Source organism: Palaemon carinicauda, chromosome 11, assembly GCF_036898095.1.
Source record: "Palaemon carinicauda isolate YSFRI2023 chromosome 11, ASM3689809v2, whole genome shotgun sequence".
Taxonomy (NCBI): Eukaryota; Metazoa; Arthropoda; class Malacostraca; order Decapoda; family Palaemonidae; genus Palaemon; species Palaemon carinicauda.
The window spans coordinates 19,555,955-19,569,641 of record NC_090735.1 but is presented as its reverse complement, the minus strand read 5'-3'; the positions used below and the strand labels follow the sequence as shown (position 1 = coordinate 19,569,641).

Genomic DNA, 13,687 nt, shown 5'->3' with positions numbered 1-13,687 from the left:
TTTGAGAGCTGATTTGCCTACCTCTAGCTCCAGTTTCCAAATCCTGTGAAGAGTAATTCCAGAGTTTAACTAAGTAATCAATTGCTAACTATTTTGTGTGGCAATCTCTCTGAAGTCCATTACCTTACCCGTCTATCATTGCCTTCCCTTTTCTCACAGTTAACTGAGAATTAACCTTCATTACCCTTTACTCTTTATTTTCCACCAAGTCACTAATGATATTCATTACCTACAAAGTAATTGGATTCACCTTTTTATTACAGATAATAAGGTAGTTAGATTCTGGGGTTACTATATAACCTGCTGGGATTCACTTACAATTATATTTTCAAAGGATTTGTATCTGTGGATATTAGATATTTTCTTAGTTTTTCATAGTAAAAAAGTTTTTGAGAAACTACTGTTAGTTAATTTTACCATAAAATGTTACATTGAAACTAATCCTACTGTATTTTAAATTACTTTAGTGACCTCTTTTAATATACTGAACTGAAAAATAAAAATTCTCAGATAAGTCGACGAGCTATGGAAAAAGAAACAATCTCTCTGGATCATGATCGACAGAGCGAAGTAAGTGATCCAGATGATAACAAACAGAGAATGGGGGCAGGAATGCGCCTCGGTTCTAGAACCCCCTCGCACATGACAGTGCGTGCACGTAGTGTGGAAGAGGACGATGTCCCGAGCCAGCATTCTGTACGTTCTTCTCACCAGCCTCTCAGTGCAGCTACCTCAACAACATCCATTGCAACTGATGTGACCACAGCAACAACTTCCGCTCTAGGTGACGCTCTGGATCGAAGAATTGAAACGTTGTTACGGGATTGGCATCAGACCTCTGATGTTTTGTTCTCAATACATCCTGTAGATGGATCCCTATTGGTGTGGATTGTAGATTTTCTAGATGATCATCCTGGATCGTTTCGACAAGCTCAAGTTTCATTCAGTGCACGTATACCAAATGCATTGCCCTTGGGAGATGCTATGACTATGTCTCCTAATCTCGCTATTTATAATGGAACGACCCCATCCTTCCTGAAACAGCTTCTTAAACTAGAATTAGCTCATGAAGAAGAAATGTAAGTTATTACCAAGGTATTTATTTCATTTATCAATTTTACCAAATAACTGCTTAAGATATGTAAGTTGTGGAAATCATTTTTTATCATTTTTGCTTGACAGTAAATATACAGGAAAAGAAAATTTGCCTGATTTTTCCACATTTTAGTAAGATTCATAAACTAAATTCCCTTATAATGTTAATAAATTGCTTTTGTTCACATTGTTTACAAAAAAACTCTATAAGAAAATTTACAGGAAATTGTTGGTTTTCCTGATACAGTAGTACATTTTTGTGAGTTAATTTTGAAATATAGCTTTGTTTTTAATAATGGATATCTACCATCTTTTGGCTGAGTTTGCTTTTATCAAATGGGGGATTTGGGACTTATGTAATGGTATTTGCCTTATGTAATAATTGTCAAGACTTAATTCAGTTTTGAATATGCAACTGATAATAATCTAAACTTGATTCTATTTAAAAATCCCTTGCACATTAGTAATTATCTAGACCTGATTCTATTTGGAAATTCTATATAGTGATTATTAAGGCTTGAATCTGATTGGAATTCCATTTAGTAATTATTAAGACTTATTACATCAAGGAAATGTGCTGAACCTTTTGTTTCTTTTTGGATGTCGGCCATCTCCCAAAATTGGGGGAAGTGCCATGGTAAATAGATAGAAAGGCTCTGCACTTTCCTCAAGTGGTTCAGCATCTTTCCTTAACTTGTTCAGCATTTTTCCTTAACTTTTTGAGTATTTTTCCTCAACTTGTTCAGCATTTTCCTTTAAGTAGTTCCGCATTTTTCGTTAACTTGCAGGCGAGGAGGAAAGAACAAAAGCAAGAGCAATTTAACCCTCACAAGTAACGATGATCGGGATAAAAGTAGCAGCTTCAGTAACCCTTCGCCTATCATATCAATGACCACTAAACACAGCAATGGGTCTCTCAACCTTTGGCACCTAACGGTTGCTGAAGGCTCAAGATTCACACAGGTAGGAAAATAAAAGTAAATTTGTTAGTGTTTTATTGAAGTTCCTTGAGAATTACATCTAATAAAGTCAAGTACGGTAGTTTTTTATCTTAATAGAAGTATTGCTTAGCAGTTTTTAAGCAAATAAATTCCATACCCATCTGTACACTAGTACTGGCATTATTTCTCTGTCGAATCTCACGATGTAGAAATACATTGTTTTACAAATAAAAGTAAGCTTCAAGGATTTATTAGGCTAATTATAACACTGTCATTTTTCTTTTAGGTCCTGAATATATCTCATTTTACAAGAGTGTGTGGTCATCGATTCCAGCTAAATGACATGAAGTGTCACCCAGTGCTCCCTTTATTGCTTTCAACCTCACATCATAATAAACGTGAAGTGTCTCCAACCAGTGCTCAAATGCCCACAGCTGACGATACTCCTTTGATATGTATTCAGGTATGCATGTTTTTGCTTACTGTCTTATTATTATTATTTTTAATAATATTATTATCATTATCGTTATTATTATTATTATTATTATGATTATTATTATTATTATTATTATTATTATTATTATTGTTAGCAATGCTACAACCCTAATTGGTAAAAGCTGGATGCTATAAGACCAAGGGCTCAAGCAGGTAAAGTGGCCCAGTGAAGAAAGGAAATAAGTAAATAGATAAACTATATATGAGAATTATTGAATAGAAAATATAAGATATCTTAAAATCAGTAATAATGTTCAAATAGATGTCATATATAATCTATAAAGAGAGACTATGTTAACTTTTTCTGCATAAAAACATTCACTGCAAGTTTTAACTTCAGAAGTTCCCCAATTCAACTGCCATATTAGGAATCTCATTCCATAATCTGGTCACAGCGGGAATAAAACTTGTAAAATACTGTCTAGTGTTGAGCCTTATTATGGAGAGGGTAACACCGGTAGAATTAACTGCATACCTAGTATTACAAACAGTATGGTACAGTTTGGGAAGATCTAAATGCAAAGGATGATCAGAATTATGAAAAAAATTATGCAACATGCATAATGAATTAACTGAGTGTCTGTGCCAGATATTGATATCAAGATTAGGAATAAGAAATTTAATAGACTATAAGTTTTTGTCCAACAAACTATGATGAGAATCAGCAGCTGAAGACCAGACAGGAGAAAAAATACTCAAAACAAAGGTAGAAAGGAAGAGTTTAGTATCAACTAATGTATTCCTGGTTAGTATTGAGAAAATTAAGAAAATGTCATGGGAAGGAGCTTCAATAATAATACATTTATTATAAAAGAATTCGGTACACCATAAAGCAAATGATAATTGTAAGGAGGATTAAAATGTTTAAAAAATATTCAGTACATCCTGATTTGAGTTTAGGACCAAGTAGTTGTTTGAAACTTTTAAAGAGAACCCTCTTGCATGCATGTGTTTAAGGTTTTGTTTTGGGAAATAAGGAATGAATGATTGCAATAAAGCAAAGACGACAATGAACTACTGTATAGTACAATACAGTATATAAAGATGCAAAAGAGGATTTTAGATATTTGCTGTCATGATTTCAGTTTCATAGTGTAGAGACTGGAATGATTTATAGGAAAAATCCTCTTGAAAATTTAATCATCCCTCTCAAAATTTTTACCATAGGATACAACCTACAAAGACTGGTGCAGTGAACTTATTCTTTGGCGTGTAGATGCAGTTGGACCACTAAGTAAATCTGGAGGTGTTACTGAACTTGCTAGAGTTAATTCACCTCAGGTTTCAGCTTTCTCCAATGCAGCTTGGATACCTACATTGCTACCAAGGTAAGACTTGATGTGGTGTGGAGGAATTCAGTTTTATCATCATTCACTCCATTTTCCTCTATCCTGCACTGTGTCATCCTGAACACATATGGGAACTTAGTCTTGATGTATCACCTTTTCAATGATTATCGGGGCCCTCCAACAAGTGTGTCTTGTGTCACTTTCGTATTTACTGTTCTTTTTGTTATATGTTCCTCATCCCTTCTCACTAGATGTCCAAACCATCTCAATCTTTCAAGTTCTCAGCCTTTTTTCCAGCTTCTGAAGACCAGATCTCTTCACCAATTCCTCTGTTTGATTTGTTCTTCCCCCATCAAATTTTAACATTCTAAGGTCATACCTTATCAATCTCTTCCATATACTAATGGGATATAGTCATTTCCCAGCAGTGTGGCAATCTCTTTTATTTCATCTGTACTATTATTACCCTGTTAGTGCTATCTTAACTCCTCTTTCATAGTGTATGTCTAAAGTGGTAGAAATAGTCTCCCTCTTGTAAAACTGGCTCATCTATCACAGTAGGGTTCCCCATTTACAGTACTTTTGATATATTTTTTGGGATTCTGAAATCTTATTCTCTTTCTTTCTGTAGACTTTTATGTCAAGAGCACCTCTTGTGACACCATCTATTACATTTGATACACAGTACAGTGATCACCCCTATACCTTTCCTAAAGTATCTAAATAATCCCTATCTTGATTGTACTATTTCCTTTACTAGTCACCATTAGCTTTGTTTACTTTATGCTGTCTTCAACCCTCTCTCGACATTCCACTCTTCCACCTTTTAAACATTTCCATTGCATCTTCCCTGAATTCTACTGTTATTACTATGTCATCTGCATACAACAGCTATAAGCGACCCCTTTTAGGCCTTCTATAGTTTCCTCCATTACTATGGTAAACTCCAAAGGGTTTAGCACTGATACTTGATGAACTTAGTGTTATGGTAAAGTAACATCATTAACTTGTAATGCCAATTTGATTGCCTTTTTTCAGTATTTGGTTCAATGCCTTTCCTAGATTTACAAATATATGGTACAATCTTCTCACTTTTTTTATGGTACAGTACTTTTTCTTGTGTTACATCATTATTAACACAACTTTTGTTGTTGATCTTTCAAGCAAGAAACTATGTTGACTTATCAATCATTATAGTTTATATCAACCTTTCCTCTTGTACATTTTTTCTTGTTTTCATAGCATGTTCAAGAAGTATTATCCCTTTTGAATTTCCATTTGTAGGCTTATACCATTATTTGTTCCAACACGGTTACTTACCTAGAACTACCTTCTTAGGAGTTACTGGTTAACTCTACCTAACCGACCAGCTTTTTGTATAGTTTATCTCCCTCTTCCCGTTTTCTACGGGGTCAACCTCTGGCAGTGTGGTACGTGCCCCGAGGCGACCCCGGGGTCAGGCAGCGTGCTAGCTCAGGTCGAATCGCCAGTAAGTTTCTGGTCGCGACGCGATACACATCTCGGCGCGCTCTCTCTTACCTTGTGCGACCCTCGTGTCCCCCGATCCTTTGTGCTTACCGCGTGTTGCCCACGTGTTTTCATTTTCACTTTACCGTTCATCCTTGTGTCTCTTGGTGTGTTAGCTTTGTGTTATGGAGCATCCTCGTCGTTGCCCTGGGCCTGTGGCTGGGAAGTCTTGCGGGGCTTTCCTCTCCAAGCCTGAGGTTGATCCCCACTCCCTGTGCTCCACGTGTAGGGGGAAAGCGTGTTCCCCTACCTCTACGTGCCCGGAGTGTGCTGATTGGACTGAGATCCAGTGGGTGCGCTTCGGGACGAAGAAGAAGAAGGCAGCTAAGAAGATGCCTAAAGATTCCAGCATTTCTTCGCCTGCAGGTTCGCCAGACGCCTCGGCAGACCGTAGCGCCCGCCCTTCTTCCCCTACCCAGCGTAGGGGACGAGGTAAGTCCGTTGTGGGGAAGAGGCCCATTGCCCTTCCCCAAGAGTCTGATTTTCCTGTGGGGGATGTGTCCAGTGTGGGGCAGGCATGTGTGGGGCCTGAGTGGAGTGCGGAAGTGTGGGTAGGAGGCGAGGGCCTGGTGCCCGCAGGTCCCGTCGCCTCGGAAGATCCTATGTGAGGTAGGCCGAGTGCCGATACTTCACCTGCCTCGTGGCGTGTTTCGGGTGCTTCAACCGCCGGGGGAGACATGGAGAAAGGTAGTTCGTCGTCTTCGGACCCCGCCACGTGGGTGAAACCTAGGACTCCCTTCAGGTCTCCCGTTAGAGAGGATGTAGATCAATGGCTCTGTAAAGGGCTCGCGGGGACCCCTCCGGCTCCCTCGGCTACGCTAGCCCCCCGTGTTTCTGCAACCGCCCGCACCTGAGAAACGACGTGATTTTCCCCCCACGGTCTTGGGCGTGTCGGTCGGTCGGAGATCTCCGTCCTCATCCTCGTCGTCGTCGTCGTCGTCGTCGTCGTCGTCATCGTCATCGGACTCTTCGTCTTCTTCGTCATCAGAGGACGAAGACAGGAACCTTAACTAAAGGAAGAGGGAGAAATCCCGCAAGAAGAAAAAGTCTCGTTCCCGCTCGAGGCATGGTAGGAAACGGTCGAAGTCCTCTAAGAAAAAAGCGAAGAGGAGTAAGTCAAAGGACTGGGTGAATGTCACAGTGCCCCGGAGCTAGCTGTTTAGGTTTTCCACAGCCGCGGCCACTTCCGGGTGGCTCCCTAGAGCCTCGCCTTCGTTGTGTCACCCTCCTAGCTCCTCCTTCGTACTAGCCACCCGGCGGGAGGGCTCGAACCGGGACCCCCGTGTCATGTTTAACCCTACGGTAGCCTCCGCCCCTTCTTCCCTTAGGAAGGATATAAGGAGTACAAAGGAAGGCTTAGCGTCGACCACGGGCACCTTGGAGGCCTTCCTTAAGCACCAAGGGCGCCCGTCGGTCCGCATGGATCCCCCATCCACGGAGCCCCCCGTGGAACAAGGTACTCCCATGACGGATGCCTTTGTATCCACGGGGCAGACCATACCGCTGGCAGGCTCGGAGGACGTTGGTACTCCCATGACGGATGCCTTCGTCCCCTCGGGGCAGCCCATACCACTGGCAGGCCCGTCGGGCGTTGTTTTTCCCACCGTCACGGCGTACCCCCGTACGGAGGACCTGGTGACGGAAGACCTGGTGGAAGGAGGGGAGTGCTCGACGAACGACATCTCCTCCTACCGTAAGGTTCTTGCCCTTATTCGAAGACACCACCGGTTGGATGAGCCCAAGCCCTCAGCTGCAAAGGCAGTACTTTCCGGACTGTCCAGGATGATCGACAGTCCGGTACAACAAAAGCCATCTCTGTCTCTCCCTCTCGCTCAAAACATGAAGTTGGGGATGGAGCAGATTGATGGATACTTGGCAGGACTAGCAGAGGCCCCCAGAAGCCAGAGTTCCTCCAAACTTCTTCCGGGCCTGAAATCCCAGAAACGTTTTTACGTTCCCGAAGGGCATCGCGGTGGAAGCAGCGGTGACCGCGCTGAACCAGGGAACCTCGGAAGACAGGGCATCCACGGCCCCCGTGTGCTTTTCCCCGTCGGAAGCATCTATGATGGAGGACATGGCTCAGGACCTGGTCTACGTGTCCTCCTGGTTGGATTGGTGGTCGTGCGCTTTGGTGGGGTTTCAGGCATCACACGACCTCTCCCTACCAGAAAATCAGGCCATGCTGAGGGATCTTGTTAGCTCTGGGGGCAAGGCTTTTAAATTCTTATCGTCCCAGTCTCTGTCGGTAGCTTCGAACTGGGTCCTGAGAAAAAGGGATACAGTATTGAGGAAGCTAGTGCGGAAGTTGCCTGACAGGGAAGCAAGGAGACTGAGAAATTCCTCCGTGTGGGGGAATGACATTTTCCCCATCTAGTTGGTGGAAGATACTATGGAGAAGGTGAGAAAAGTGAGAGAGGCGGAACCTAGGCCCCCGCCTATGAGGAAAGCCACGTTTAGGAGAGCCCCAACGGACGTCCCTCACTCCTCACAGGCCACACCCTTGCTGCCCAGAAGAGATCTTCCTTCAGCCCCTTGGCTTCAAGCCTTGCAACAGCCCACCCGTAGGACCACGGCAGGCCCTCAGTCAGCCTACAGACCCTCCTATGGTAACGCTAGGAGAGGTAGATCTGGCCGCTCCTCCAGGTGAAGGTAGGAAGAGAGGCTCCCTACTCCCGCAGGAGCCCCTAGTAGGGGGATGCCTCAGACCTTTTTGGCAAGCATGGCGGGATCTTGGTGCGGATCCCTGGACGGTGACGGTCCTGAAAGAGGGCTACAGACTCCCGTTCCTAGAAGAGCCTCCCCCTCTCATCCCAGCCCAGAGGGCCGATTGGCTGGTTCCAAAGGACTCCTTGAAGAGGTCGGCGCTACAAGAGGAAGTAGCGGCCATGATCGACAAGGGAGCTTTGGAGACAGTGGAGAACCCCGGACCGGGTTTCTTCAGCAGGCTCTTCCTTGTGGAAAAATCGACAGGAGGGTGGAGGCCAGTCATAGATCTCTCAGCCCTCAACAAGTTTGTCTCAAAGACGGATTTCAAGATGGATACCCCCAAGACAGTGATCGCAGCCTTGAGGGAGGGGGATTTCCTCATGTCTCTCGACCTCAAGGATGCCTATTTTCAAATCCCCGTGCACCCCTCCAGCAGGAAGTTCCTCAGGATCAAATGGGAGTCCAGTGTCCTGCAGTTCAAGACCCTGTGCTTCGGCCTCTCGACGGCCCCGCAAGTGTTCACGAGAGTGTTCGCCGCGATCTCGGCGTGGGCACACGAGAAAGGCATTCGACTACTCAGGTACCTGGACGACTGGTTGCTGCTTTCTGCCTCAAGGGAACAACTGAAGGAGCAAGGTGTTATGTTGCTCGACCTCTGAAAGGTGTTAGGGATCACGGTCAACCTAGGGAAGTCCCAGCTAGTCCCCAGCACCAGGATGACTTACTTGGGGATGGTCCTGGACACCCAGTTAGTAAGGGCCTTCCCCTCAGAAGAAAGGTTGGCCAACCTGGAACGTATCCTTCAACCCTTCCTGACGGGACAACCCAGGAGGGCCCAGGACTGGCAGAAGTTACTGGGTCATCTGGTTTCCCTGGAAAAATTAGTACCGCAAGGGAGACTCAGGCTCCGCCCGGTACAGTGGAATCTAAAGGAGTCGTGGGTCCAAGGCAAGGAGCCCCACAAAGTAGTGCCAGTCCTCCCGAAGACGAGAGAGACCCTTCTTTGGTGGAGCATCAGGTCAAACACAGAGAAGGGAATGCCCTTCGCCTCCGACCTCCCGGAGATGCTGTTGTTCACGGACGCATCTTAGGAGGGCTGGGGAGCGCACCTGCTAGGAAAATCAGCAAAAGGGCAGTGGTCTAGCGAGGAGGCGTCTCTCCATATAAACATCCTGGAGATGATAGCAGTTCTAAGGGCGTGTCGACAGTTCATACACTTACTGCGAGGGAACACTGTGGCGTTAATGTGCGACAACGCCACAGTAGTGGCGTATGTAAAGAAGCAGGGAGGCATGAAGTCAAAGGTCCTCTGCGCCCTAGCCACGGAACTGTTGGAGTGGGCCACAGAAGAAGGGTTGGAACTGACGGCAAGGTTCATTCCAGGGAAGAGGAACGTGATGGCCGACGGCCTCTGCAGGGCGGATCAAGTGATAGGTTCGGAGTGGACCCTACACCCGGAGGTAGCTCGAGCAGTCATCCTACTGTGGGGCTCCCCAGTGATAGACTTGTTCGCCACACGTCTGAATGCCCAACTCCCCGTGTTCTGTTCTCCAATCCCAGATCCGTCAGCAGCGTTCGAGGACGCCTTCCAATATCCCTGGGACGGTCTCGATGTGTACGCCTTCCCTCCCTTCAGTTTGATCAGGCAAGTGCTGAACAGAGTGAGAGTGTCGTCCAACCTGTCGATGACTTTAGTAGCGCCCTGGTGGCCGGAGAGAGACTGGTTCGCAGACCTAAAGGAATTAGCTCTTCGTCCTCCTTGGCCGCTTCCGGACAGACCAGATCGGCGACAACCTCATTTTCACAGGTGGCACGAAAACCCTCGATCCCTCCGCCTTCACGCGTGGAGGTTATCGAGAAGCTCCTGAAGAAAGAAGGATACTCATCGAGAACCGCGACAAGGATGTCTGATTATCTACGGCGTTCCTCGGCAGTTGTCTACCAGGCGAAGTGGGCAGTCTTCCTGAAGTGGTGTGCATCCAAAAACATCAGGCCCCTAGGGGCGTCGATCCAGGACATTGCAGACTTTCTGGTGTACCTGAGAGACGACGTGGGTTCGTCCATCCCGGCCATCAAAGGAGTTCGAGCAGCCCTAGGTCAAGTCTTCCTCCTTAGAGGCATTGACTTGGGAGCCTCGAGGCACATCTCGATGCTCATCCGTAGTTTTGAGCAATCATGTCCCCCCGACGACGTGGGTTCGTCCATCCCGGCCATCAAAGGAGTTCGAGCAGCCCTAGGTCAAGTCTTCCTCCTTAGAGGCATTGACTTGGGAGCCTCGAGGCACATCTCGATGCTCATCCGTAGTTTTGAGCAATCATGTCCCCCCCAGGAGGTACGGGTTCCGCAGTGGCACTTAGCAAGAGTTCTCAAAGTTCTGTCAGAGCCGCCCTTCGAACCTCTCAGGGACATATTAGACAGAGAACTCACCCTTAAAACAGCTTTTCTTTTAGCCCTGGCCTCGGTGAAAAGAGTTAGCGAATTACACGGCCTCTCTTACGAGGTCTCACACTCCAAAGGGTGGAGGGAAGTTGTCTTTAGGTTCGTCCCTAGTTTTGTGGCGAAAACGCAGAACCCAGCATGTTGGGATCCTCGGTTCGAGGGTTTTTCGGTGCCAGCCATCCCTCGATCCGACAACCCGAAGGATCTCCTCTTATGTCCCGTATGAACTATAAGAAAATACCTGGAAAGGACTGCAAATTACCGCCCTCAGATAAAAAATTTATTCATCTCAACAGGCCGGGTGAAGAAACCGGTCTCGAAAAATTCCATCTCTTTTTGGCTGAGACTAGTGATAAAGAGGGCCTACGAGGCTTCTGGGACCCCTCTCCCTGGAAAACCAAGACCTCATGATATCAGGGCTCTGAGCACCTCTCTGGCTTTCGAGAAGAACATGGCTGTGGGTAAGATCCTGAAGGCTGGGACCTGGTCTAGACAGTCCACCTTCACGGAACATTATCTAAAAGATTGTACAAGAAAATCCTTGGACAAGTTTTCTATTGGCCCGATCGTGTCGGCCCTTCAGGAGATCTAAGGTCATAGCCCCAGGGTAACCGGGGGTGTTAATGCCAAGAGACACTAGTTCCTTCCTTAACTTTACCCCCCCTCCCCTTTTTCCTTCCTTCCCCAGATCGAACGGGCCAGGAAGATGAGGAGAAGACCTTAATCACGGAAAGGTATAACCTTCAAGAAATTGGTTTTGAAAAAGGTAAGCCATTTAGACATTAAGTGAGTTTTTTGGATAGTTTTCCCCTACTTTTCGTGCAGTTTTCAAGTGGTCTTAGAATCAAGACCTCCTTAGAGGTTCCCTCTCTCGCGTGCCTCCCCGTCGAATCCTGATCCCTGCAGGACACTCCCACCTCCTAAAGTGTAAGTCTCCTAAGAAGGTAGTTCTAGGTAAGTAACCGTGTTGGAACAAATCACAAATTTTTATTAATTTGTATTTTTCCCAACATACTTACCTAGAACTACCTTCGGGTTATGACCCTCCCATCCTTCCCTGAGAACCTGCAGGATCGAGTAATACCTATTCCAACGAAACTTACTGGCGATTCGACCTGAGCTAGCACGCTGCCTGACCCCGGGGTCGCCTCGGGGCACGTACCACACTGCCAGAGGTTGACCCCGTAGAAAACGGGAAGAGGGAGATAAACTATACAAAAAGCTGGTCGGTTAGGTAGAGTTAACCAGTAACTCCTAAGAAGGTAGTTCTAGGTAAGTATGTTAGGAGAAATACAAATTACTAAAAATTTGTGATTTTAAGACTTCCTATCCTTCTGGTCCTATTTCTTCCCTCATCAGGTTTTCGTATGTTCTACGAAGTTCATGTAAGATGCTGCAGCTTTTATTAAGCCCCTTGTTATTCCAGAGGGTTTGAGGTTTTTGCATTTTATATTTTTCCAAGGTTTCTTTTTGCCTCCAGATCTTGTGCATTTGCTTAATTCAGCACATTTTCAAAATTCATCTTCATTGTTTCAATATTTCTTTATTTTTAACATTAATAACCCCATGCCTATCTTTTATATATGTCCCTTTAATATTTTTCCATCTTTTCTATTCCTTCTTGGTCGAGATTCTAATTCTGTACCCCTCAAAATTTCTCCTTAAACCTTACCAAGTGTCACATTTGTCTTCCATTTACCTGTTAACCTCATGATTATTTCTTTGATATCATCTTATGTTCATGAAAATAATGTACTGTATTACCTGATTAGTTGTTAATAAATAGTGTTAACCATAAGAGAGTTGCTGTTTCGTATACTCTGGGCTTATCAAAATTTTGTTATCCTGTTTATCAGGGAATTATTGTTGTTATATTGATTGATTTTTATTAGTGGGATAAAATGTATATCCATCGTGTGAAGATTTTTATATAAGATATTTAAACTAGTTTAAGATGTTCAGTTGATTTTGAAAACCAGTAATTACATGCTTAAATTGCATTGTTTAGTCATTCACTGTAGTCATTGGTATGTATTATTACATACCAATGACTACAGCGACTAATATAACTGCAATTTTCATTTAATAATTTGATCAGTATATGAATAGTTTTCACCATTCTCTTGTTTCATTGTGTTGATCATCAAAATTTCATACCTATGAATAAATGTAGTACAGTATGTGTGGCTTTTGACTAATAGACTTATCAATTCCAGTACTACTCTGGGTACCGTCTCCAACTCCCCTTCAGCGTGCTTTGTTGCTTCAGATGGTGAATGCTTACGTGTTTACCAGGCTGTTATAGATGGTCGGGCACTTTTAGCCGAAATATCCACTGCTGAACGTAAGAAGCAGATGATGGAGTCAACACTGAGTCTTTCAACTGACAGTTCTTTGCAAGAACAAGTTGGACAAGTGGTAAGATGTTTGGAGTATCTGGCCATGTTTTCATCTAATGGTTATAAATCATATTTTTTATAGGTTTTATATCAGTGTCAAATGGCTACTAATTATTGTCTGAATTTGAAAAATTAATTTAAAGCTAGATATACAGATGTAGTGTAAAGTAATTGTTCAAACATACAAGCTAATTGATCAAGTGTCAAGTATAAACTTAATAATGTATATGAAAAGTTGCATTAATATAATTTGAATGTAAGAATGTTGTAAATGAGTTTGAATTTAAATCAAGTGTATAAGGTTAACAATTAATTCAACGACAAATGCTATTGGATATCAGTTGAGTGAATCCTGAGTTCATGGGAGATGTTTTTGCTGCAGTTTTTGTCATATACATTTCTTTTTCAGAACTTATCCGATATATTTGACATAGTGTCCGAACAATCAACAGCTCGACCCGGGTGCATTATTGAGTTAGATGCCATTGGAGATGCTACACATGATTGGCAAAATACTCAGTTCCTTCATGTTTTTCAAGAAGGGCTCATTAAAGGGGAAAGAGGCTCTGATGCAGGTATTACACATTGAGAATTTACAATGATATGATTAGTATGAATCTAATAGAAAATTTTCATTGCAACAATTTTTTATAGCTGTACAGTATGTAGGAGCCATTGCTTGTCTTATTTTCACAAGTGGAAAGAATGTTCTGTTTATTATTATTATTATTATTATTATTATTATTATTATTATTATTATTATTATTATTATTAGGTAAGCTACAACCCTAGTTGG

At 43.9% G+C, this 13,687-nt stretch overlaps 1 protein-coding gene across 5 annotated transcripts in view; it reads left to right on the top strand.

Annotated features, from left to right (window-relative positions):
* The window catches only part of LOC137649990 (dmX-like protein 2), a 232,196-nt gene that overhangs the window by 30,439 nt on the left and 188,070 nt on the right, over positions 1-13,687 (top strand). For all 5 annotated transcript variants that reach the window (XM_068382995.1, XM_068382994.1, XM_068382993.1 and 2 more), the window contains exons 10-15: positions 511-1,079; positions 1,884-2,058; positions 2,323-2,499; positions 3,699-3,859; positions 12,709-12,910; positions 13,301-13,466. In XM_068382995.1, the coding sequence (XP_068239096.1) occupies positions 511-1,079; positions 1,884-2,058; positions 2,323-2,499; positions 3,699-3,859; positions 12,709-12,910; positions 13,301-13,466 (1,450 nt within the window). The remainder of the gene's footprint in view (positions 1-510; positions 1,080-1,883; positions 2,059-2,322; positions 2,500-3,698; positions 3,860-12,708; positions 12,911-13,300; positions 13,467-13,687) is intronic.